At 47.5% G+C, this 27,509-nt stretch overlaps 2 protein-coding genes across 2 annotated transcripts in view; one reads left to right on the top strand and one right to left on the bottom strand.

Moving 5' to 3' along the window:
• Positions 1–27,509, bottom strand: part of LOC135385423 (membrane metallo-endopeptidase-like 1) — a 214,863-nt gene that overhangs the window by 11,094 nt on the left and 176,260 nt on the right. The window contains exon 18 of the mRNA XM_064614730.1: positions 23,872–23,976. Within this exon, the coding sequence (XP_064470800.1) occupies positions 23,872–23,976 (105 nt within the window). The remainder of the gene's footprint in view (positions 1–23,871; positions 23,977–27,509) is intronic.
• Positions 15,482–21,466, top strand: LOC135369057 (uncharacterized). The gene is made up of 2 exons (XM_064602694.1): positions 15,482–15,509; positions 20,795–21,466. Exon 2 carries the CDS (start codon positions 20,798–20,800, stop codon positions 21,341–21,343), a length of 546 nt encoding a protein of 181 aa, XP_064458764.1. The 5' UTR covers positions 15,482–15,509; positions 20,795–20,797; the 3' UTR covers positions 21,344–21,466.

Below are 27,509 nucleotides of genomic sequence, written 5' to 3'. Positions count from 1 at the left end.
CTGACGTCGACTGAGATAGGTGTTCCTTCTTGGCCAGTGACTGTAGGATGACTCCAAAAAACGTCACAACAAAGCCGATGTTCGATGCCCTCCACATAGTAGCCGCTACTTCACAGCAACATCAACACTACCTTTGGGGTGTACACATTACACAATACGCTGCATTGTGTTGTGGTATGATAACATACTGATTGCCTCACAGTATGTGTATATACAGGGTGTCCACGCTAAGTGTGAAGAGATTTTTTAAAAATATATATAACACTTTTTCCAAGATGAAATAAATTGCAATATAGCATATGCTGAAGGGCACTCCCTAGCAGGGCATTAGCAAAGTCCAAAGGCAATGTCTTAATTAACTTTCATTAATTAACTTTTAATTATAAACGCTACAAAGTTGTCCCAATGAGAACATCTGTTCCTGTCGGTCACCTGATATCGTAGCCGTTTTCAGAAAAAAATCCGTTCGATAGATCGCCCGCAAAAAATTCGTGAAGGAACGCCATTTTTTTCTTTATTTTGTTCATTGCGCTTCTTAGAAGACGCGTATTTCCTTCATCCCCAACGGGAGATGGGGAAGGAGCACAGTGCCGCCTCATGCGTCGAAGATGAGCTTTAACTTGCGGAAACAAAACAAAAACAAATGTATCGGGTGACTCTATCGGAACTGGCCTTATCTTGGGTTGCATTTTCTATTTCCTTTTAATCTTTTTCCAGGACGCGAGAGGCGATAGTGTACTCTTTCTCCCTCTCACATTGGGGGTGAAAGAAAGACGCGTCTTCTAAGAAGCGCAATGAACAAAATAAAGAAAAAAATGGCGTTCCATCACGAATTGCGGGCGATCTATCGAACGGATTTTTGTTCTGAAAACGGCTACGATATCAGGTGACCGAAAGGAACAGATGTTCTCATTGAGACAACTTTTGTAGCTTTTATAATTAAAAAGTTAAATAATGAAACTTAATTAAGACATTGCCTTTGGACTTTGCTAATACCCTGCTAGGGAGTGCCCTTTAGCATATGCTATATTGCAATTGATTTCATCTTGGAAAAAGTGTTATATATATTTTTTAAAAATATGTTCACACTTAGCGTGGACACCCTGTATATGATACGGGCCCTAAGGGCACACTGCATGGCATACACCCTCTGGAATGTATATCCATACCTGGCTGCAACACTGCACGTCAATGCACGTTACAATACACATTTTAACTTTTGGCCGTTATGAGACATCTTCGGCCGTAATGAGACTACCTTCGGCCGTATTGAGACTTTGGCCGTAATGAGACACTTGGGGATTACAGGATTATCGGCCGTATGGAGACTTTCGGCCGATGAGACTTCGGCCGTAATGAGATACACTCACGTTAAATCCCAGTGTACAAATACAAGTGCATATAAAGTACATACAAGTGCATAAATACAAGAAGGACGTTTCGATGCCTAAATGGGCATCATCTTCATCACACGAAATGATATCTTCTTCGAATCCTGATGTTTCGTGCGCGAAGGTGATGCGCGTAAAGTCATCGAAACGTCCAACTTCTTACTTTTATTTTGTCAAGTTATGTCAAGCCAGTATATTTCGTCGATATACGTAACTGTATTCGTTTCGATTTTTTTCTTTTTACTTCTAATATAATATAATCTGTATCCTGGATTGTGGTACGTTGAGCGATAGTTTTATTGCTGTGGCGATGACGATGATTAGAGTGTTCGCGTCATAGGCAAAACCCCCTGCCTTTTTCCGGATTACTCTGGCTGTAATATGGTCGAAAGCGATATAATGATGAGTCTCACTGTGGAACGATGTCCTACGGATGCCACGAAATATCTGTCGTCATGGTGCTGCTTTAATTCATTCCATGCGCCGCAATGTCGCTTTCACAGCCCAGTTGCGTTACCACTCTCGCGGGGACGCTCAAAGCTGCCGTCACTGTCATGGCGTGCGAAATCTGGAACTCATCGTTATCCGTACTAAAACCTTTTTAGATCTACACCTACAGTGAATTTAAATCAGTTGAAGTCTCGGCCTCCCACTATGACAGGATTACTTGGTCCACGTTGAAATCGAGTCCAGCAGAAACGTCCTGCCTTAGATTCACTGAAAACATTTTTGGACAGTGCAGGACGCAAACACAAAGCTGGTGCATACGGAAGTCAATATCACACGCCATAAGAAAGGGTAAATAACATGGGAGAACGCCTAGCACACCAAATGTAAGTAAAGAAATACAACATTGATCAAGCAAGATATTAGGAGATATACCACTAATTGCTACAAAAGCCTACTGTTCTGTATAACTTTACATAAACGCAGAGATGCCAATGAAGACCATACAGAGACCACGATGGGGTTAGTGCGGGAACCGAGAATCGATATGGGAACGAACAGGATCTGCAGAGCGAGCCGGAAGTTAGTGGTGTATGGCGGGACAGATACAAAGTATTCGAGTGTCTGGGGTGACTTGCATGACAGTTAACTAAGCAAGAGCACCAGACTCATCCCGAAATTCTTCTAACTGTTTCCAGCTATGGGATTCAGAATGCGTTTGTCTCGAGCAGTGGGAGCCCTACTAAGGCTATTGAGAACGGATATACAGTGCTGGACATACGTTTACGGAACACGCTCCGGTGCATTCCTTCCTCAGGATGAGACGCTAGCAGTGAATGGCACCGTATAGACTTACATGCATGCTTAGGTAACCCAGTCACCTGGTTTCAAGTCCGTATGTTACCATATGCTGCTAGAGCTTCACTCTGAGGAAGGAACGCGCTGGAGCGTGTTCCGTAAACTTTTGTCCAGCACTGCACATGGTGTTTCATATAGCGTGTTATCAAGTGCTACAAAAAGTCTACTTGTCCCAACAAAGACCGGATCAGCGGTAGTCATCATCGGGGAATATTTCCACGACTTAGGACTATTTCATAGATCATGGAGGGCGCTTAGAGCATACATTCTTTCATCGCATCATATGAACATAATACCGTCATGAAACGTCACGCAAAACGTTGGGAGACTGAGACTGAATTTCCTGAGATAATTACTTTAGAGGAATGCGGGCAGCTGTGAAGCAGGAGACTGATGTCTCTGCTTCATGATGCTGACAGACGCCTGTCTGGAAATCGTAGGAAACTTCACTCGGACAATGCGAATCAGTGAGACCCCTGCGCTAGGTTACACTGCAAAAGCGTAGTTGCGGTTCACTGTGCAAGAAATTTGTATGTGGAAAGAAAAATATTAAAATTAGTGACGAAGGCCACATGTCTCCACAATTTTCTCCTCTAAGGTGTATAACAGAAATTACTCCACATTATACCAGCGAGTGCCAGTAGACCGGTGATAACGTCACCGTTAAAGGTACTGTAAAGCAGCACCGATCAAATGCCATTTAGTGTGGCTATTCGATGATACAAGCCACCAGGACAAAATCTGCGCAAGTTTCATTCCAATCGACGGTGCAATTAATTAGAAAGTTACAATTAAAGATTACGGGCAACACTGTACTAGGTATTCGAAATGATTCCGTACTCCTGCCACATACGGCGGCAACCACATTGCATGCGTATAACACTGGGCCCGACTTAACAATCCACCACAATCCACCATAAAATCCGTCCCTGCAATTCACACAACGATCCACATCTGAGAATAAAGGTATAAGTACTAGGGCACTGTAGTATAAGCGAACTGAAATGAAATGCTGAGCCGTTGAAAAAAATGTGTCAGACGTTCAAGAAGCCAGACAACGTCAGGACTTGTTTGTTCACAGAGGTTCACAGAGAGAGATTGTTCGTTCGAATGAGGCCGCGAACAGAAGGAGCGCGCAGGCGCAGTAGAGAAGTAGGGAGAGCCTCAATCGAACAGCAGCCAGCGCTGTACAGGGGGTTGTTTGACACCAGGCGTCGCACCGCTCCACTACGCCGCATTTTTCATGGCAAATTGAAATATTTATAGCGCGTTGTCGGTCGTATGGTTCCGCATATGGTATTTAGAAGCAACAAAGTCTCTAGTCATATCACCGGCATATCATGGCTGTCTACTGCTTTACAGTACTTTAACTTACCCGAACCAATGACAGATACAGCGTGACTTATAATCTTATCTGTTGATAGGGTGCGGTAGACGCGGAAGCCTACCGGGCTCCCGGTAGTGGTCTACTAACACTTACTAGAGAGTTTTAGTGCATATACAATATAAGTGCATAACACAATAGATACTTTTAGTGCATATAAGCTATAGCCTATGCGTACGAAACGGATAGCGTTGATGGTTCTGCGCACGCCCACAACAGAAAGAGAGCTTCGTGCAGTGCGCAGAACCACCAGCGCCATCCCTTGGTACGCAAAGGCGATAGCGTACGATGTACTAAAACTCTGTAACAAAAACAAGCTATTCGCCTCGAGATCGAACAGCGTCGCCACCATGCGGCTGCTCCGTGAACTGCATTTAGTGGGGATGCGCGGCTTGAGCCGGTGCTTTCGCTGTGATCATCGCGCTCGAGAACGAGCTTGGAAGGCCCAATTTCTGGACATTTCAGCTTTTAAAATCGCTTCAAAATGAGCGAAAATGACTTGGTGGAAAACTTGTCTAGTTGTCTAGCTCTCTGCACCACCGTGCTTAGCAGGGAAGAAAATTACAGAACGTATAATATTTAATAATTGGATGTTTACGTCGCGAGACAACTGCGATCATGAGCGACGCCACAGCGGTCGGTCTGTGGATTGCTTTTGCCCACCTGAGGGTTCTTTAACGTGCGATGAAAGCTCATCACAGGGCACCCCGTATTTAACGCCCTCGCGGAAGACGGCGTGTCTAAGCAACTTGTACCCTACCACCAAGTTGCTGGCGTCCTCGGCTGGGTTCGAACCTGCGATCTCGGGATCAGAAGGCGAACACGCTACCGACTGAGCCACCGTGGCCGGTCAAAACGAGCATGTGTTCCAGTATGCGGATCCCACTCGGCTTTGTTATATCATATTTGTCACTGTGGTTCTGTGTGTCAAACAAAATGCACCATGAGCTAAGGTCAATGTTGTAACAGTTTTTTTTTATGATAAGTATAAAACTATGTCACAGTTATTTGTAGAATGGTTTCTGTGCTAGCTGTTCTAAGTTACTTCATAATACTCAGTTAGGATATTCTGCACGCGCTAAACACAAGTTGTATCGAATGTATTAATATGCGGAATATATGAATGCATGAACATATATATTTATGACACGGGTGTTTTTAAATGTGTGAATTTGAATCTTTCATCTCATTACATCTAACCGTATGACTGACTAGACTTTTATCTTTCACATAAGACGTAATCATTGGAACGCACGCATTCAAGGTAAAGTGCTATCACCACCCCTGTACGTAATATGTAAAACACACGCGTGTTTCTTGGGATATGAAGCACGTGTGCAACAGCGTGTTTCGGAATATATACCTGCCACTGGAACCAAAAACTTAGTTTATGTGTAGTCGTTACCTGACCGGTAGCACCCCACACAAACTGAAGTCCACGTTGGTATCAATCTTGTAATGTGCTGGCACCAGTGAGAGTGGATATCTTTTCCTATGTTACGCGTATCAGTGTCATAACGGCTCGAGCACGACGAGCGCACGCAAAAAAAAAAAAAAAAAATGTTTGAAGCTTGAGAGCCTCGTTCATCCCGTTGTTCCAGCGCCATTCCATACTAGGACCGGGTCGCACATAACAGGTCATGGGCCCAGGACGACGCATGGGCCAATGTTTTTTTGACGTAGCGAATGGAATGACTTGCGATATGCTGGAGGAGCTGCGAGACCGTTGACGAAGCAGCACAGTCAACTTCAAGCAACGCTGCTTCTGCACAGGAAGCTGTCGAATGCAGGTTACGCCTTCACGGACCGAGAGGTTGCATTTGTCATGCTCATGGGACTTCCTGATACGTATGAGCCACAGGGATGGGCATAAATACACTTTTCGGGTATTTAAATATAAATACAAAATACTACATGTTTTCATGTATTTAAATACTGCCTATAAATACTTTATGATGAAAGTAATTAAATACAAAATATAAATACATTAAGACAGTATTTAAATACTGTAACTACTTTCGTAAATACTTTGAGCCGTCCAGGCACATTATTCTTTTAAATTAGTGTACAAATGGAGCCACCTGTGGATGCATGTCTGCTGCACACGATGCTCACATATTTCTTTATTTTTCCGTGATGCAGTGTGATGATTTCAGCATCTTGCGTGGACTGACTTTCCATTGAACGAAAACGTCTCATTGAGTCTCAGGAGCAGCGAGAGGGGTACTAGACAGGACGGACACGGGACAAGAACCGACGACGACTCAAAACCAGCAAATGAACAAATGAACACTTTATTCAACATAGAGAAAGTGGAAGAAGCGATAACGAGTTCATTAGCTGGTTTTGAGTCGTCGTCGGTTCTTGTCCCGTGTCCGTCCTGTCTAGTACCCCTCTCGCTGCTCCTGAGACTCAAGGAGACGTTTTCGTTCAATCGTATACACCAGCTTGCTTGCCTCCTCTACTTATGTTCATCGACGTTCCATCTTCAGCGACAATTGTGAAAAACTCCCCGTCAAAAACTGTCGGGTGCGCTGCAGCCATTGTCCTGAGTTCCCAGTGAATGACTGAGTAGAATTGCCGCTAAAGGTGCATTTGAAGGGTTCCCTTTAGACACCAGCCGTTGTCAAGTGACGCAAGAAGGTCACGAATCACATTTTTTCCAAATTGGTGTTCTCATTTCTCTCCTGGTCTCCCCGCTTCCAAGTCTGAAGCAACGGGGGTGGTGATGCCACCATTCGCACATTGTGCTGTTTTCTAGAAGGACGGAAATGCCCGAACACATGGGATGAGTGACCTGTAGCCTCTAACCAAGATACCCTTTAGCGCTGGAGGCTAACAATGTGGAACTCGAGAGAAGCCCACAAATACGGGAGGATGAGATGTGTATTTAAGTGTATTTTAAATATAAATACGCCTAAAATGGTATTTAAATATAAATACATTTTTCTTGCCTGTATTTAAATACGTATTTTAAATACATGTATTTATATTTTAAACACTATTTTAAATACAATGTATTTAAATACTGCCCATCCATGATGAGCCACTTATTCTCAATTTAGAGCAAGACGAAGGCACCTTGACTACTAAAACAGTGAAGACGAGGCTACTTATTGAAGAAAAGCGAAAACTATGTCGCGATGAAGAGCTCGTCAGTGAAGATGAGAGTCACCGTGTATTCACACGAGCGACATCCTCACGGAATGTTCTAGTGGAAAACACTGCTTACAGAGCCGAAGTTCCGTTCCGTGTTATGTTGAGCATTCACACGGTGAAAATATCGGGAGTGGCGTACTGCGCTCTTTGCAGACGACACTTCGCAGACGACACCGTCAGCGTGTTTTCGTGTCGTCTGCTACGGAATGCTACGTCTGTCGTCTCCTACGGAATATCTTGTGGCTGTGTAGCAGGATATTCCACACGGTTAGCAGTGTACGTGAAGACACGACATTGAGCGCTCTCGCCCACGTGACAGCAGAAAGCTATGGCGCTTTTCTCATCTTCCGCTTCTGGGGAAATGTAGCTCGTGTGAATACACGGTCAGAGCAGAGCTCTGATGACCAAAAACTATCCTAAGAAGGATGGCAGAAAAGCTCACCAAGGCAGCCTGCCACGGCACCAAGGCAATCAGAAGAGGAATGTACACTGTTTTGCCTGCGGAAGGGTTGGACACATAGCTAAAGATTGTAATCAGTTCCCTGCTGACGAGAGGGTTGACAACCTTGACCAAACAAAGAAAGGAAGCGTGTCACAAGCGAACATCGCAATGCATAAGGCTCTTTGTGTCCAGAATATTGTTTCCGCACAGCCTCACGTGTGGCACCTTGACAGCGGTGCTACAGACTACATGACATCGTACAAGGAGAAGCTGACTGACTTTAAGCCCTCCAAGTCTACAGTAGAGACAGCCAGCACAGAGTTCATGAAAGTTATTGGGAAGGGACGCGTTCAGATACAATTATCTGAAAAGTGCGGTGGCACTTACGTCACACTGGAAGATGTTGATTGGAAGATGAAAACAAGCCTACCGCTAAAAAGCTCTACACCGTTGTTACAAAAAGTACTGAGCTTGCTCGGAACGAGAAGTGAGTAAACATACCTTGGTGTGCTTTTTGAAATTGGACTTGGACTTCCTTGACGCAGAGATAAACTTTCCCAACGAGGCGCATAAAAGGCACCTAAACACCACGCTACCGTTTTCTTTCTCCTCCATACATTCAAAGATGCTTGCGATTAAAACCGAAAACGCCGAATCCTACTTATAGCTAGCGGGGACGGCTCCACAATGCACTAGGGGTGACCTCAGTTTGCGGACAACTCCAACCATACACCGAATCACCATTCACCAAGAAGGTTAATCCCAAATAGGGAACACGTGGAGGGCACAGCCTCTTTGATAACGACCTCTGTGCCCTCCTTTCGGGCTATTTGCCAGGTCTTCGCAGAATGGGCCGTGTTATTGGGCAGCTTGTTCCAAGGCAGGCAGATTGGAGGCTTCATGGTAGATCGCAGTCGAGCTGTCGCGAACCTGCGATCGGAAAGTAGCGGTAACGGTAGCGCTCAAAGATTGCGCTACCGCAAATTTGCAACGGAAATACTTCTTACGCTACTAAAAAGTAGCGCGATCTCTACTCCGCTACCGAAAACAGATACGGTAGCGCCGCTACCACTAACGGCGCTACGTACAACACTGCTTCCAATACGCCTCGTGCACAGACGAAAGGCGGCGCTTGGCGCGGCCACGTAGCGGTGGGAAAGCGAACTTTTTGTGTGAGTCCTCCGATATCGAAACCAGTCAAAAGTGTATGTGGCGGGCGTCATGAAAATCGAAAATATGTGAATCGGTTGTGTAACTTTGCAGATTTCAATCGCTTTAAACTCCGAACGACTACTTTCGGTCCTCAGCGGTCAATAAGGCATAAGACTATATGCAGAAGCAGTCATGTAAGCGATATTACAATTATTTTATCTTTTCTTCGTGCGCACCGCACTTGCGTGTATTTTCTTTTATACTTTTTACAGCAACCTTGGAAAGGTTGCACCTACAGCAAGGGGATGTAGAAGTCTCATTAGCTGAGTCGGACAAAGTGACAAGGTCCAAGCTAGTTGGAAGTTCGTGTCTGAATTGAGAACACACATCACAACATTACTCAACACAACACGAATGATATACGGTCTGATTACGGCAACCAATTAGGATCACTGGCATAAAAGAGGACAGATAGAATCCACGGAGTAGCTTATTTTGTGACACGTACGTTTGACGGCCGACACCAATCTTATTCCCCTGTCTACTTCGCGTGGATTTGGCGTGGGTGGAAATAATGGTTCAGCGGGCTTCCGTACGCCCGAAAATACAGCAGTCGTTCAGGAGAGCCGATGAAACGGATGCTAGCCGACCAAGTGCTATCATTCGCCCTCCTGACTCGTTAAAATTGGAAGAGATAGGCTTTTTAAATTAACGTTGATAACGTTAATGAACAATAAAAGCTCCACGCATTCAATGAGGAACATAATCGATTACATTCGCTGCACCGGTTGTATTGAGCGCTTTGCCGTCTGTTCCTTCTGTTCCCCTCTCTCTCTTTTATGGAGTACAGACAATACGATTTCTTGCAGATATGTCGGAATAATGGCACCCGCGTTCTTTTATAACAGGACGGATTACAGAGGAGTAAGCAAAGAGGCCCATTACCTTCTGTGTTCGTACCCATAAAATGAAACACATATGAACGCTTCACACTGAGCTCGCTAGCTTGGCTCCAACCACACACTAGCCTAGCTTGGCCCAACCACACACTAGCTGTACAGGGAGGGGGTGGGGTCGTTGGATGTAGTTCCCAATTCAACCTGGATGCTAGTGTTTTCCTATTGTTGGTCAGACAGGTTTTACAGTTGTTCTGTCATACTTTCTATGTCGATTAACCGTATCTTCAGCAGAAGCGGAGTTGGAAAGCCAATGAAACAATGAATGAGAGGGCGACAGCTTTTATTGTCCATAAACATCAACACGGAAAAGATGCAGGGGGCAACTGTAAAACACGTGTCTCCCTTTTTCTTTTTTTTTTTTCATTCAGGCTCAAACTTATAAACTCAACGCTCGTGCCTGACCAAGAGTAGAAAAATACTATCATCCAGCGAACAATATCGCTAGCGAACTAGTGCAGCGAATGATGTCGCTTTTATGTTACTCATTGAATGGCGTGCACATTTTATTATCTATTAACGATGAAAAAGGCCTATGCCTCCTTTTTCAACAAATGGGGAGAGCGAATGGTAACATTCGGTCGGCTGTGATGTGTTTATCAGTTATCCGCAACGACGCGCCTGTATTTTTTGGGTGCGCAGGAGCCTGGGGGACCGTTTTTCTGCCCACACAACCAGGAACCATTTTTTTCCTACACCCGGCATTCTTCTACGTATTTACGCACCCAACGACGCAACAGTTTGTGCGATACAGCATTACTTTTCGCAGCTATCAATTAAGGCGCAGCGTCACCGAAGCAAGATGATGATTGAAAGCGTACGAATAGCCCCCGAGAACCGAGCGGACTCACACAACTAGTTCCTATAGTTGCCGCCAGGATTTTCGGTGGCGCAGCGGACGCTTTGCACGAAGCGTATACGCTACGACAGTATGTCTCTGCGCATGAGAGACAGAAAAGGTTGGAGAAAGCACGCGACAAAGCGCTTTCCACTCGTCCTATAAGCGCTGTAATGAGTAATCCACGTGCAAAGGAGTTGGCGCGTGCATTACTTGTCATGACAAGAACACAATGTTAAGAATGAACAAGCAAATAAATAAATCACAAAATTTAAGAACGTGTAAGAAGCAGCTCTCTGTGCTGCACATCCTAATCACATGTCCTGTACAGTGTACATGAACCTAATCGTCACTATCACTTCCTGGAGTTTTACCGATATCAGTTGCCACTTCACCCAGCCTTGTTGTTGTTGGGGGGGGGGGGGGATATAGGTTTATAGGTTGGGTGATGAGCCCCTTCTACCCATCATGACAATTTATAAGTATTTTAAAGATATTGGCTATTTAAATGCTACAGTTTTATCCATCTTTGCTCATACATCACGTTTTATGGCTGAATCTTTGTGAAATGCTAATTTAAGTCTAATCTTCCTGCTTTTACCTAGTCACTAACCACCACTGTCTTGGCGCACTATGGCCTCAGTTGCTCGTGCGCCATAAAAACTCCAATGATCATCATCATCAAAATTAAAAAAAGAGAAACAGGAATTCCGACCTCCTTCCCCTTGCAAAGCTAGGGATTAAAGATTCTTTCTCTACTATTGTTCTTTTGCCACATACGTCGGAAGGTGGTGAAGCAGCTGAAGTTGGTCGGCATGCAACGGAAAATGATCTACCTTTCACACACTAAGACTACAGGCGAGAGGTCAGCATTACCGCAATTGAAGCAAAACGGAACAGGAATTCATTGTGTCATAGTGCCCGTATACTGCATTAATAAGCCCTTCAGGAAGAAAACTGCGACGCTCTCGCCTGCCGTTATTCTCGGAACTCTCTTTATAAAAGAAACAGAAGTAATACAAAATCGGAATGGCCTGCGGATCGAACCAGGGAACGCGAAACAACACAACATCTCTTATCAACAAACATCAACACATCTGTTATCATCGTGAGAGATTAAGATGCAAATGCTTCGGAAGCCACACTGAACTAGTCGTGGGAAAAAAAATTGGAGCATCCTACATTTGCGCGCAAAGTTGCAAAGCGTAGAAGGCAGGTTCAGCTTTCATGCCTGACATGGACACTTTCTGGGGAACCCATTCTTTTCGCGAAATACAAGCAAAAAGGCACGCCAATGCATTCTGCCATAAAGCCAACACGGCGAAGATAAGTGCCCCAGGAAAAAAAAAAAAAAAAACTGTGACGCTCATGCGCTTCCATTCCACTTGTACAATATCGAGGGGCATCTCATAGAAACAACTAAGTACGGACACTTCTTTCTAGGGACAACGGACATTCTAACAAACTAGGTGGAATGCATTGCTTCAATGGAGGGCAGGGAGTACGCTGGTCAAGCCAACTTTAAGAGGGGGTGTCCAGCAATTCTGGGAACGGAAACTTACTTTTCCAAACCAAATTAGGGTACATTGTACATGTCATATTATCACCATGTATTTGTTGCCGGCAAAATTTTGAGTTGAATTAAGAAAATCCAGCTTCCGGCGAAAGAAAGCTTAAAGTTGCCCTTAGTCGTGGCAAAAGTTACCAAAGCTTTTTTTTTTCGGATTTATAAATACAGGTGAGCGAGGTTGCGGGTATACACACTCGTACCCGCAGAAACCTGGTAAGTTTTGCGATTTGAGGGTAATAATTCATTGTCGCTGCAAGTTTCGAGTAGAATTCGGGTGTACCCGCAGTGTGTTCGCGAGTAGTGCGGGTACACCGTATTACCCCCACCCAGTCAACCAGCCCTATCACTGCCAAAATCCGTCCCAATAATGAACCCTCATCACATATTGTATATAAATACCAGAAATGGATTCTTAAATCCATTGACCCTTTGATGACATGCTGTGCCTGGTCGCATCCCGCGCATCGAGGAATCGTCGCTTCATCGGCTGCGGTGAATGTGGCACGAACTCCACTCCTCCTATTTAAGATAAGTCAGCATCCATCGCCTCTTTGCCCCACGTGCCACGCAGAAGCTGACGTGTCACACATACTCCTTGCCTGCCAGCGGTACGAAGATCACCGGGCGAGTCTCCGGCACCGCCTTGCTCATCTAGGCTACCGAGAGCTTTCCCTCGCGGTGCTACTTGGCCCTACTAAGCACGCTGAACTCACGTCAGCGCTGACACGATTCCTTCGGGAATCTAAACTCCTGGGCATTCTCTGATACGTCCTATGTGCAACGATGAGTGAAGGAGCTGTTTATTCATAATTTTCTGTGTCTCAGCTGCTTGTATCTTCTTTTGTTTGCTTGATAGCTTTTGGGAGTAGCATGCCTACGCCGCGGCTAACCTTTCCCTTCCCTTTTTTGTTACTTTGCATTAAACATATTCCCCCAGATTCTCGTTGTATATACTGTAAATGATGTAACTAACATTGAATAAAAATCTTTTCTTATCAGTTTAATATCTGATACGGGCCCTATTTCGGCCCATCATGTTAATATCATTTTTACTACACATGAACAACCATGGTCATCAAAATGGTAGAGTGGGGCTGTTGGTACATGACTCAATTAAAACCGGAGCACGAAACACGGACAAGAACACACAGACGCCACTTGCAGCACTATCAACAGATTTTTTTAATGGCAGCAATCCTTAAATAGGAGTTGCCGAGGGGAAAGCGGGAAACCAAACAAGTCACTTTTCATGTCCTACATCTGCCTTCTAGATACTTAAATTCATCACGTGTCAGTGCCACAGACGGCTCGCTGACACAATCACCTTTGCCCAATCTCTCCATTAAAAAGGCTTCAAACAATTTCCTTGCAGTTTTTGTTTCAAACCTACCCTCTATCTGTGTTTTTGTAAAATCGGGTGTGCAACCACACTTCATTACATGCACCACAAGTGTACCACTAGCTGTGCCTTTGGTGTTGTAGTCATGCTCTTTAAGACGTTGATTGATACATCTTCCCGATTGTCCTATATACACTTTTTTACACGATAAGGGAATTTCACACACCACCGAAGAGTCACATTTTACATACTGGTTCTTGTGATTCACATCACACTGCTGCAATGGTTTTGCATTGGTCATTGGAATCAATGATGACAACTTGGGCAATGAACTGAAAACTACTGGTACGCCGAACCTGCTTGCCATTTTTTTCATATGGTGAGATGTTTTGTGTATATATGGCACAACTACGGGTCGTTCTTAGGGCCTATTCCGGTCTTTTTTAACACCTTTCACCTCTTTTTGTAACCTAAGCAATGTTGAAGCTATCACATGATGAGGAAACCCAGCCTCAGTCATTCGACCATTCAACCATTCGAAAACCGTAAAGAATGGAATAGGCATATCCTGCATCAGAAAAGCTTTAATGGAATCATGCCTTCATCAGGTTCAGGAAAGTGTTTTAATCCAGGTGTCCCGCTTGACTGAGGCTGGGTTTCCTCATCATGTGATAGCTTCAACATTGCTTAGGTTACAAAAAGAGGCACAGCTAGTGGTACACTTTGGGGTGAATGTGTGACGGACCCTTCTGGTGAACGTGGGACATGAACAACATGCTGGGTGGGTCAGGTAATGCAGACCAGGTGACGTACAAAGGAGCAAGCGACGCGACAAGGCTCCGCGTCTGGGAGCAATTAGAGGACCCCATCACCTCCGGCGACACGGTGGCACCTGACGGCGGCATCAAAGGGGCGCGTACTTCGAGCCGAATGAAAACCATATGTGCGGGGTGTTCGAAGGGAAACAAGCATGCGAGCGAGAAACAAAGGGGCCGAGCCTTCGCGGTAAGGAAGAGCTTTGACGGTGGACAGAGGAGACCCGACAACGAACGAGAAAACACCTGACGATTGGGAGCTCTGAGATCGCCTGTTCGCCGGTTGACACTAACCGCCTCCCGGAACAACGCCGACCAGGCCCTGCGTCACAGCCGACATGTCTGCGTCCCCGAATGTCAACTGAACACCAACGGGGTGCGACCGAGACCACCGCCCAGGGTGCCGTCGTCAACGGAGGCCTGTCAGCCTGAACAGCCTGCAAGCCACGTCGAAAGGGTGAGCCTGTCACACATGATGCGGTGTTGTACGGCTAGGAAAGTAAAGATGCTATAACTGTAAAGCGGTCTCGTCTCGTTTTTCCTCGCTTCAGCGTGGGCCCACCCGTTTTGATTGTGTTAAACATTAATGTGGATGCAACGCGAGCAGGCGGGTGCACCACACATGTAATGAAGTGTGGTTACACACCCGATTTTACAACAACACAGATAAAGGGTAGGTTCAAAACAAAAACTGAAAGGGAATTGTTTGAAGCCTTTTTAATCGAGAGATTGGGCAAAGGTGATTGTGTCAGCGAGCCGTCTGTGGCACTGACACGTGAAGAATTAAGTATCTAGAAGTCAGATGTAGGACATGAAAAGTGAGTTGTTTGGTTTCCCCCTTTCCCCTCGGCAACTCCTATTTAAGGATTGCTGCCATTAAAAAATCTGTTGATAGTGGAGCAAGTGTTGTCTTTGTGTTCTTGTCTGTGTTTCGTGCTCCGGTTTTAATTCAGAACAAACATGGGCATCGGCCGTTGCGAAAAAATGGTGGGCGTCACTGAGCGGCACGTGTGTAAAACACCTGATAAGCGGAATCGGGTCATGCGTCCCAGAAGTAGGGGGCGTAAAAGGGCTATATAAGGGATAGGCACGAAAACCACGGCCTCTTTTTTTGGGTTTGGCTCCTTGAGTTGTGGCTGCCTTGCTTGCTGTGAGAAGGTATGGAATAAATCCTTGCTTGTTGTTTGAACCTTTTCGTTTGCTGTGTCTTCCTTGGCGACGGAACGGACGGACTGACGCCCCGAGGTTGTGGAAACACCGGGTTTCCACAACTTCGGGGCGTCAGTCCGTCCGTTCCGTCGCCAAGGAAGACACAGCAAACGAAAAGGTTTTCCACAACTGGCGCCCAACGTTTGGGGTCACAGTTCGTCCGTTCGACAGCGGGGAAGACGCAGCACGCGTTGTTAATTTTTCGTTTGGTACGTTTTTCTTTTTCTTTTCTTTCATTCAGGACCCGCCGGTTTGTTCATGTTCTTTTTCCGGGGTGTCATTTTTTTTCTTTTTTGAGCTAGCGTTGTTGTTTTGAGTGTGTTTAAGTTGTTTGCGAGTGCTTCCCAGCTCCCACTCGGTACCCGAGTCCCCGGAGCCGATGCACCATTCGCCGCCGCCAGGCAGATACAACCTCCGGAACAAAGGCCCTGTTCATCAGCGGTCTCGTTCAGAGGAGAGAGTGGTTTCGGACAACTCGGCGCCTTCGGAGCCGAAAGGACCAGCCGAGGGCAAAGGAGCACATGCAGTGCCTCCGTCCCAAGGTACGTCAATTACGGTATCTGCAGTGCCTGCAGTGCCGCAGTTTGACTCCGCTATAACGACAGAACTCTTGTCACGCATGACGGAGTTATGTTCGTTGGTGGCACAACGCCTTGATGCCGGGTCGGTTTCGCCGCCGCAGGCACAAGCGCCCCTGCGACTGAATTTACCGGTCCCTACCTTCTCAGGTTACACCGATAAAAAGTCGGTCGCAGACTTCTTGGATGACCTTACAGCCTATCAGACTGGTATGGGAATCTCAGATGAAGTCCTGATACAACGCATCCTGCAGGTTGCTTTGATCGGAGACGCCGCCCGCTGGCTTCGGCTGCAGTCGAGGTTTACGTCCGTTCAGGACTTTCAGAAGCGGTTTAAGAGCGAATTTCTTCCACCGGATTACGAATATTGTATCCTGGAGGAGCTGCACAAGCGTACTCAGCATCCAGATGAGACCTTAGCAGAATTCGTTCGGGCCTTGCAAGACCTGTATAGCAGAGCTGAACCTACTGCTACAGAAGAGCAGCGTGTGACGCGGGCTATCCGTCAGTGTCATCCTCGCTACCGGCCCTATCTTCGAGCCCATCGCTTTAATAGCCTTGAGGCGCTGGCGCAAGAGGCTCGCTCAATTGAAGGAGACCTCTTAGCGGAGCTCGAGTATCGGCCCCCGCCGCCGCCTGAATTGGCGTTAGAACCGCGCTGTGCGTGGTCAGCGGGAGCAGCCTCGGTTGAGCGCCCACCTGCAGTGGGACTGGATGAACCGAACCGCAATTATTATGCGGAGCCATCACGCCGAGCACCCGATCCCGTCCGTTATGAACAGAGGGCGATCCTCGCAGGAACGAGCCTTGGCAGACCCGTCCTGTCCCATAATCATGGGCAACCCGGCTATTTAGCTGGCGAAACCCCAAGGAGGCCGCAGGAGCAACGGCATGCTCCGCGGCAGCAACGCAGAATGCCAGCCGGCTGTTGGACGTGCGGCAGCCCGGACCACTTTCGTCGGGACTGTCCGCAGCAAAGACCAAACCCCCGTAATGTGCCAACGGGAAACGGTCGCAGCCGACGCCGGTAAACAATCGCTCAGCGACGTCGGCTATCTGCCGAAAGAGCGAACGGACGGTTACAATCCGTGACCCTGATAATTCAGAAGCTGGCTTTGCAAGCAGCAAGATAAAAGGAGACGCTTTAGCTCCTTTTGCTTTTTCTGTCCGAGATAACATCGAGGACAAGGAACCAAACATCGCTGTTCGAATTTTGGGGAGAGATTACATCGCCCTTATCGACACGGGAGCTACAGTCTCCCTTATCGGCGATTGTGTTTACGAGCACTGCGCATCACGAAATGTGGCATTGCAATCCACAGATGTCACTCTACGTCTTGCTTCCAATGACGTGATTCCAGCACAAACTGCAGTTGTGCTCTGGCTTCGCTTTGATGGGAGACGACGAAAGCAGCGCTTCGTCCACCTTCCTGGCCTGGCAGTGCCCGTTATCCTGGGCAGGGACTTCATTATCCGGCAGAAATTTGTGCTGGACCTGCCCAATGGAGGATACGTCTACCACGGATCGTCAGGATTTTTTCCTTTCGCCGTGCCACAGGACAGCAGTCCAGCTAAGCAAGCTGCAGCAACGTCCGTCGAACCGTCCCCGCTCCCGACTGTCTTGGGGTCATTCCATGGTCCCGAGGAGGAGCGCCGTCAGCTTAAACAAGTACTGCGGCAGTTTGACGGTGTCCTCACGGAAAAACCCGGTAAGTCGTCTGTGTTACAGCATAGCATAGACACGGGTAACGCTAGGCCCTGGCGTTGTAATCCGAGACCATTGAGTGTGCATAAGCGTGCTTTGTTAGACGCTGCTCTTGATGAAATGCTCCAAACCGGTGCAGTTCAAAGGTCCCAGAGCCCTTGGGCGTTTCCTGTCGTCCTGGCTCCGAAACGTGATGGTACGGCTAGGTTATGCGTCGATTACCGTCGACTTAACGCAGTAACTGTAAGGGACTCTTACCCCTTTCCGTCCATCGAGTCTATTATGTATTCCCTGGGCAACGCTACAGTGTTTTCAACGCTTGATTGTAGTAGAGGGTTTTTGCAAATCCAAGTTGCCCCGGAGGATGTCCCGAAAACAGCCTTTACCTGTCATAGGGGTTTGTTTGAGTTTGTACGGATGCCTTTCGGTCTGTCTAACTCTCCCGCCAGTTTCCAACGGCTAATGGATACCGTATTGGGAGATGGAAGTATAACTTCGCGATGGCGTACATGGATGATGTCGTAGTGTTTTCCAGAAACTTTCAGGAACACTTGGAACACCTGTCAATCGTCCTTGCAAGGATGAAGCAGGCGGGGCTAACCATAAACCCCCGCAAGGTGCAGCTAGCATCGCCTAGGATCAGCCTTCTCGGCTTCATGGTGGACGGAGGAACCATCAGTCCTAGCGATGACAAGCTAAAGGCGATCATGGAGTATCCGGTTCCCGGTAACGTAAAAGCCTTGCAGCGTTTCTTGGGTATGGTTGGTTTCTACAGACAATTCATTCCTAACTGCGCTGAGTTAGCGCAGCCGCTTAACCGGTTGTTGCGCAACGACACACCCTGGCAGTGGGGAGAGGAGCACGAACTATCATTTCGAGCTCTTTCTCACGCGATCGCTAATACGGCCAGGCTATATTTGCCTGACCTGAACAAACCGTTTGTAGTGCAAACAGATGCTAGCGATTACGGGGTTGGCGCAGTTCTCTTGCAGGAGCATGACGCTATTCTCTGTCCAGTGGCTTTTGCAAGTCGCACGCTGAATCCCGCAGAACGGAATTACTCCGTCACGGAAAAGGAATGCTTGGCGATCATCTTCGCTCTCAGGAAGTTTGATCTGTACCTGGACGGCACCACTTTCACCGTCCAGACTGACCACCAGGCACTTTCCTGGCTGCAGCGGCTCCACAACCCATCTGGACGTCTTGCCAGGTGGGCCCTGACGCTACAAGGCTACTCCTTCAACGTGGAGTACAGGCGGGGCTCAACGAACGTGGTAGCAGACGCGCTTTCCCGTGCGCCTCTACCGGAGGGGGGAGAGGAAGGCACCGAGGCGCCTTCCCAGCTCCTGGCAGCAGCACAAGTGGCACGAGACGTATCTTCGTCTTGGGGCACCGTCGTGAGCAGAGAGCAGCTCCTAGACGCTCAGAGAGCGGACGGCCTTTGTCAGCGGGTGTCTCAATGGTTAGCTGAGCAGGACTCGGCAGGCATCGGAACGACTGACGGACGGCACGACTCCTATCTGCTGGGCGAGGATGGCATCCTGTTCAGATACATACCCCAGGCGGATGACGATGACGGCTCATCCCCATTCAGAGTCGTGGTGCCACGGAAGTTGCGTAAGTCTTTCATACGTTACTTTCATGATTCGGCCTTGGCAGGTCACAGCAGTGGCAGGAAAACTTATGAAAAGTTATGTCGTGTTGCGACATGGCCAGGAATGAGGCAGGATGTAACAAAGTATGTTCGTACTTGTCCCGTATGCCAGAGAGCAAAACCTCGTGGTGGTTTACCCCCTGGGCGCTTACAGCCTATTCAGAGTAATAGGCCCTGGCAGATAGTTGCTTGTGATGTGATGGGACCGTTTCCACGTAGTCCTAGAGGTAACCAGTATTTGCTTGTGGTTACTGATCATTTCACGAAATGGGTTGAGCTGTTTCCTCTCAGGACACTGACTTCCCAGAGAGTGTGGGAAAGACTACTCGACACCTTTTGCCGGTTCGGGTTTCCTGCTCAGCTCATCACAGATAACGCTACCTACTTTACAAGTAAGGTGTTCTCAGATTCTTGCGCTGTCTTAGGCATTCGGCACAAGAAGACTTCCCCATATCACCCTCAGGCTAACATTACCGAACGTGTTAATCGGAACCTGAAAATGATGTTGGTTGCTTTTACTAGTCAGCACCACCGTGATTGGGATCTTCGCCTGGCTGAACTGGCGTTCGCTACACGGACAACAGTAAACAGATCTACAGGCTTCACCCCGGCGTTCCTGAACTTGGGACGAGAGGCCCCTTTTCCAGTGGAGAATGCTCTGGGCCTCCGGGATGGTGCTACCCGGCCTCCTTATTCAAGGTTTGCTGAGGACCTCCGGAGTCGACTGGACGATGCAGCCCGGACGGCTCGGGAGAACCTGGACGTCGCAAGGTTGGACCAGGCTCGCCAGTACAACCGTGGACGTCGGAACCTCACCTACAGCGTCGGTGACCTCGTCCTTCGACGGACTCACCCGCTAAGTGATGCGTCACGAGGCTTTGCAGCTTCACTCGCAGACAGGTGGGATGGCCCCTTCGAGGTAAGTGCGTGCTCCTCCGGCCTCACTTACAGGCTTCGTCGTTATGACACGGGCGAAGAAACTGGGCCAGTACATATCTCGGACCTGAAGACTTACCACCTCCGAGACCCCGAGAGTGAAGAAGCAGACGGTCAGCTTCCTCCTCAAGACCTGGACCAGGATCCCGTTTTCGGACCTTCCAGGCGCTACAGTTTGCGTCCCCGCAGGCGGCGCATGTAGCTGTCACTATCTCCATCGCTAAACCTAGTGCTTGAGACTTAGTGTATAGTCTCTTGATCGTGTTACTACCGTTTCTTTCACGACATACACACGAAGGCCTTGTCAGGCTCTCGACGTTAGGTGCTTCCACCTGATGGTTCTTATTTATCCCTTTTTTAGACAATGTCTCCAAGAACGAGAAACCCCAGAAGCCACGCACCTCCCCCGGACCGACAGCAGCACACCTCGCAAGTGCAACGGGAGAGACGACAGGACTCCCGCGGCCCACAACCGCCTCACTCAAGGGTTACCTCCATCGCCACCTGGACGGTGGTGGCGCGGAACAGACCAGTCTCCTGGGCCTCCAGGACCCGGTGGTCCAGTCAACCCAGGCCGCTGCGCGGAATGGACCCCAGCCAAGTGCCCCCACCCTTCAGGGGGCTCACACTGGAAGATCGGCATCCAGCCGACCCACCCATCGCCCTGACCGAAGACGAAAGGCGCCTTCTGTGCCCAGTCTGCTGGGTGCCAGAGCTGCACCGCTCCGCCCATCGTCGGGGCCCCCTCCACCGCGCAAAAGTGGAAGCCCTCCGAGAAGCTCGATCCACAGGATCCGACGTGGCAGCAGCAGTGGCCGTGCTACAGCGGCACCGTCCAGACCTCCTACGGGGCCCGCAAGGTCCTCCAGCCATCCCGGATGACGTGGTCCTTGACATGCCAGACGTTTGAGACTCCTGTGTAGATGGATTTAGGGAGGGGGGAGTGTGGGCGTCACTGAGCGGCACGTGTGTAAAACACCTGATAAGCGGAATCGGGTCATGCGTCCCAGAAGTAGGGGGCGTAAAAGGGCTATATCAGGGATAGGCACGAAAACCACGGCCTCTTTTTTTGGGTTTGGCTCCTTGAGTTGTGGCTGCCTTGCTTGCTGTGAGAAGGTATGGAATAAATCCTTGCTTGTTGTTTGAACCTTTTCGTTTGCTGTGTCTTCCTTGGCGACGGAACGGACGGACTGACGCCCCGAGGTTGTGGAAACACCGGGTTTCCACAAAATAAATAAGAAGTGTGCTGCGCGGGATACAATCGTCTGTCTGTCTGTCTTCGACAGCGCTCTCCTCGCTGTTTGGGAGTGCCTTGTATGCTCTCCGTAGAAGGCATGGGCACACTTTTTTTTTCTTTCATTTTATACATGACGGACTACAACCTTCCTGCCAAAATTATTATTTCTTGTGCGTGTTGAATTGTATAAAAAAGAATGCTAAGATCGCTCTGGAGCGCCATTTTTCATGAACTTTGCACCCTATATCCCAACCAAAGTTTGCATTGCAATACTTGCGCATGCGCACTGCGAATGACTCTCAGTATGATTTTCCTGTGAGGCGTCGTCAGAGGCAGTAATTCTTCTGGTAATCCAGAGGATGTGGGTTCGATCCCTACAGCTGGCTAACCTTTTCAGTGACTTTCATCTTTCATCAGTAATTCTTGTTTGTGGATAAAATGCGGATATCGGCACGGTTGCAGAGGCGTGCGGCTTTAACTGCATGCTAGCCGTGCGGATTTCGCAAAATTTTATTTCTATCTGCTCACCAGGATGTCGCGCGGATACCTGAGCGGATGTGAGGATATAACAGCACTCGTGTACAGCTCTGGACATGACCACAAAATATCGCATTGGGATAGCGCATATGCATCGGAATTTCGGACGAGGAAGATCAGCGTACGGGCCCATTGAGCCAGTGTCACTAGGGGTAGTTTATGTAAGTTAGCTGTGGTTTGATGGGAAATTTGCTGTGTAGTCTGCACATGTCGTGAGAATAGTTCTTGAATTCACGTTTTGTTTCGTGCGAGGAACGGGGACCACATTCGGAACTACTCTTAGGTCCACGATCTTCATGGATGCAACACCACGTTTTCCAAAGCACGCAAATGAAAAGTAAGCAGTCTGATGAGGAGCTCTTTCTATGTATGGGGGGGGGGGGGCTGTTTTGGAGGCGCAAATCTTCCGCGACATGAAGTTTCCCAAGCAGCACGCCAATATTGGCCTAAGATTGGACCCATATCGCGCAAACCCATTTTGCCCATATAGCGCCATGTTCCCGTGATAATGCCAACGGGGAGCCCTTGTAATAATAAAGCATTATCCGGTGTAATATAATATCCACCACTGACATTACTTCTCTCTTTTTGCTTTTTCATTTCTGAATATCTTCTATTGATCCACGTTTAATAGCATTAAAAAGACAACACTACATCACCCTAAAAACGAAGAAGAGGCGATACGGCCGTCTTTCTGAAGGACACAGGCAGTCCCACGGTACTGCCAATGCCAAACATCCATCAGAAGCCTTCATTGGGATCGCAATAGTGTATGAACCAGAAATTGCCAACCCGCTCCTATAGAGTACAGCGAAACACTTTCACGACGGTGACGGACATACGCCTCAGCAACTCACACTGCCTACAGTAATTTGAAAGCACCAACCGTTACAGAACAGACATTTCCTTATCAAACTTACTTCCTATCAAACATTGTGCTTTTTACTTCACCTGCCGCAATTCTGTTGTCATTAGAGGAACCACCGACAATTTAGCCCGTACGAAACGTTCGATCCGAGTGTCGCGCATGCGCATTAGTTGTAGGACGCGTGATTTCGCTCAAACGCTCTCGCTCTCAGTCGGTTCGACGGATTGGCATTGGCATCGCGAAGCAAGGTGGCGTCTGTCTGCAGCAAGTGGAATGTTGAGTTGTTGAGTTGAAGTGAATGTTACAATGGGATTGCCGCGTATGATAACTGTTTCGAACAATGTGTATCATCTGCGGGGAGCTGTTGAATGTAACGACGTATTGAATTTGGCATTTCACACGCTTCAACATCCAATCTTGCCGTGCTGCTTGAGCATTTGTACTACATGGCTACGTACCATTTTCTGCATTTTCGGTCAATATGGGGTGTACACAGACAATATGAGGAAATCTCGACAAAACGGGTTTCGTATAGGACCCGTATCGCAAATGACCAGCAAATATGGATCCAATATTGTGCTGCTTAGGCTGCTTGGGTTACCGTAAATAGAATGACTTATTCGGTACAGACAACTACGAGAGGGGCCCTAATAATAAAAAGTTATTTCAGGATATTTGCTGTTGCAGTTCACTCGCAACAGGCACGTCACCAACAGATTTGCTTATTTTGCATTTTTTGATAGATAGTTTAAGACGGTTATTGAAAAAGAAAACACGTCTTCTTAGGCTTACTTACCAGTGCTTGTGAAATGAAGAACAACTGGTCGCCAGACAAGTGGGTAAGGCCGGGCAATGCGTCATCCTCCAACTTTCCTGCATCTTTAATTTTTTCACGATACGCCTGGAATGAGAAAGGGAGGTCATTAATAAGCTCCATGTCCATCATATGTCTCATCACGAGACGTTCGTCATATGGCAGCGTCTGCAATGACGACATCATTAAAGAATTTTGAGATGAAAAAAGAATAGGCACATTAGTTTTATCTTCCCATATTGGAAACAGTGCGCCGTGCATACCTTTACAGTCAGCCCGCATTACAGGCAAATAAAATATGTTCTGTAAGAGAAAATATCTCACTATATGAGTCCTGTGGCCGCTTGAGTGCAGCGTTGAGGACAGCAGTGCGTGCTCGAACCATTTCTTAAAGGTCAGCTCCGGGGGAAATTCACGGTCACAGAGCACAAGAAAAGCGAGCATGTACAAAAGTTGGTGCCTACTGAATCTAGCTCCAAAATAGTTTTGCTAAACACCCTGTATTTACGGAGTAATCGATTTTTTGGTTTGCCGTCCGATCGTCCGCTCAAACCAGTGACGGTCAGCTTTCGTTTTGGCTATTCTTGGCTTGTTGACTTGTTCGCGGTTCCGCAATCGCCAGCAATCGTCAGGCTGAAAGCGAAATCGAGAGTCGCTCGTGCATACAAGCGCCACGAGCACCGTTCTCGTCATACAAATTTTATCATCATTTGATCGTTTTCCTTCGGCTGGTCAGTACACACAACTTCATCTAAGGTGTCATCTTGTGAGAGATGCGGTGTGACAGAATTGTGAGAATGCCGTGCTCCTCGCCGTACGAGCGAGTACGCTAATAAGATATTTCGTACCAAGTTACCAGATGATTGTATGCGTGCTTGGGTGGTACAGCCTGGGACAAAAGTTTACGGAACACCGGGGTGTCGCATTTCTCCAATGGAGCGACAACCTAGCAGCAAAAAGGAGTGGACATACATACTGAAAGATGGATAGAATAGCTCGCCACCCGTTTCCTATTCGATCGCTTCGTGATAGCTAGCAGGGAAGCGCTCCGATGAAGAAATACGCAGGTGCCGGGTTCCGTAAACTTTTGTCCCAAGCTGTACGAAACCAGTGGTCGTGTGCTCTGAACTTAACAAGGCGACAGTAGTGTGTGCTCGAAGCAATTTGCATCATAATGTTACGAGGTCATTCGCCTGACTGCCGATTAAGAGTCGAAACGTCGCTGAAAAGGGCCGCGGCACCTGCCTTGTTCGACGACGACAAAGAGGATAGCGCCAAAGGACCGAAGTTGCAGGTGAGTGTCCGCATGAACTTGCACTATGGCTTGCATATAATATGAACGTGTGAACGAGAAATATGGGGCTGCTGAGCCCTATAGTCCGCGGTTGTATCCAACACTACGCAGTTTCCCAGATAAGTTGGTTGCGAAATTACATGAGCTTGAAGAAGACCGAGCCTGGGCACAGAGAAGACGAAACAGTTACAGCAGCTGAGATCAGCAAGAACGTTCTTGCTGATTCAAAACAGGATTTCTTGCGTCTCAAAACAGGCACCCTCATGTATACTTGAGGGTTCCTGTTTTGAGACGCCCTGTGTCTGTCCTCACTTCTGTCTGATCACGCTGAGCCTTTTTCCAAAACCATGGAACAGCCCCGTATCCCGCTTACATGGCAGCATTATTGTTCCTCTTTAAAAGCCGGTCTGTGCCGTGAGGTTCAAGTTGTAATGTAAGGTAATCACATGCCACAAATTCCATTGTGTTCTAGTCTGCTGAATTTGACTCCAGCAACCAGCAGGCCTTCACAGGGTCCTCGAGTACCTCGACCAGAAAGACATGACATGTCGAGATGACAGTCAGCATGCTCGTCACCGATAGGCACAATTACGCTCATTCATCTGTGAATCATCGCTTTAAAGTGCTGCACGTTGCAAGAGGTAATAAGACACATTTGCTTTGCACACCGTCATAACACACATGTGCAGTCCAGCTGGTGTAGGTTGTGTGACAACATATAAGTGGGTACATTTGGGGGCAAGCTTTGCTCTTAACATTATTGATCTCATTTGTAGCTTAAATGTGTAGATGCGTTTTGCACATCTTTTAGCAATGTTAGCCTTAACAGGTATAATTATACTACTCTGCTTCTCCTTGCTGAAGCCTCAGGAAAAAGAATCATGGAACAGCACTGGTGAAGCGACATCCGGTGCTACAACAATGGTGCCACATCATTGTAAACCACCTAAACTGATGCGCATGGACAAGCAAAGATAATGCGAAGTTTGTTCTGGTAAACTGGCTCAGGATATTATCATGGACATTTGCATTTGAATCATGGTGTTGCTTCACATATTCATGAGAATCAAGGTCTTCATGCAAGATGAGCACATCGAGGCATCGGGGAGCAGATTTGGCTCTATGAAGGCGATTCACAATATTTCAAGCTAGCAGGGACTAATAAGGGATTGTCCTGCATTCCTCACTTGCAGGGATTGAAACATTCGAACAGCTGGAAAGGATAGAGGATGTACCTCCTCTTCTGAACGATATCCTGTCATTGTGTGCACTACAAGTTTCCTTGCCTCAATGCTGTTTCTCGGTCATGTATCTAAGATATATAAGAACACCACTTCTACCTTACCTGTGTGCCACATGTTGTATCTGCACAAGAGGAATGCATGCGGGAAAACTATTGAAATATGAAATTGCATTGTTACTTTACTGTGCAGGCTGGTTCTGTGTGTTTTAGGCATTCTAATAATGCTAATTTTCATGTTAGGCTAAGTCCAGGAGCTTACTGGAGCTGTGCTCTGTAAGCTCTCCCCTGTGCTCTCCCCTGTGCTAATCCCTGTGTGCGGTGGTTGTTCATGAGTCCCTGATTAGAAGCAAGAGGCTACAAAACAAGAGATACAGTGAATGAGTCACTAAAACACGGACAACTCTGTACAGCATTAACTGCAAGTGGGCAACAGAAGGATTCATATACCTAGGATATTTGGTTTTCGGCACCTCATTCGCCATTAACTGGTGGCTTCTGTAGAAGAGCAGGGATGGGGAAGCAAACACGAGTTCCCTGTGCACACGGTAAACGGTACGGTAAGTTCTTTGGCCATATGAACTTATGAAGTGTCAGTGAAAGATTAGAAGGGTTGGGACGCCTTCATAGATATGGTTTGTTACATCATAGGTGCATGTTTTGCGCACCATAATACTGATAAATAATAATGATTTTTGTTACATGTCATACTTAGCGAGATAAAAACCCTCGAGCAGATGCCACAGGCCTCAGAGCTACAACCAATCCCATTGGTAGCCGTCAGGGCTGTGAGATTAGAGCTACAGGAGTTTCGGTGTTCACGGTGCCCATTTTATACAGTTCTATTCCCATCTTGGTTGTAGGACACGCATTGGTACAAAGAGGCCTCTTTTACGTTTATGTGGAATGACGGTGTTGCAACCCGTCTCAGTGATTAGTGGGGTATGACCCCATTTTGACTATAAGAACGACCACGGAACATCTCAGCTGCACCGAGGATATGTCCACCTTGCAGTGTCCTTGTTCACCCGCGGTGAACATTATGCAGATCAGTAAGGCAGTTCTATGGTCTCTGTTTATTGTGAT

Source organism: Ornithodoros turicata, chromosome 1, assembly GCF_037126465.1.
Source record: "Ornithodoros turicata isolate Travis chromosome 1, ASM3712646v1, whole genome shotgun sequence".
NCBI classification, from domain to species: Eukaryota; Metazoa; Arthropoda; class Arachnida; order Ixodida; family Argasidae; genus Ornithodoros; species Ornithodoros turicata.
This window is presented reverse-complemented; position numbering and strand designations above follow the sequence as displayed.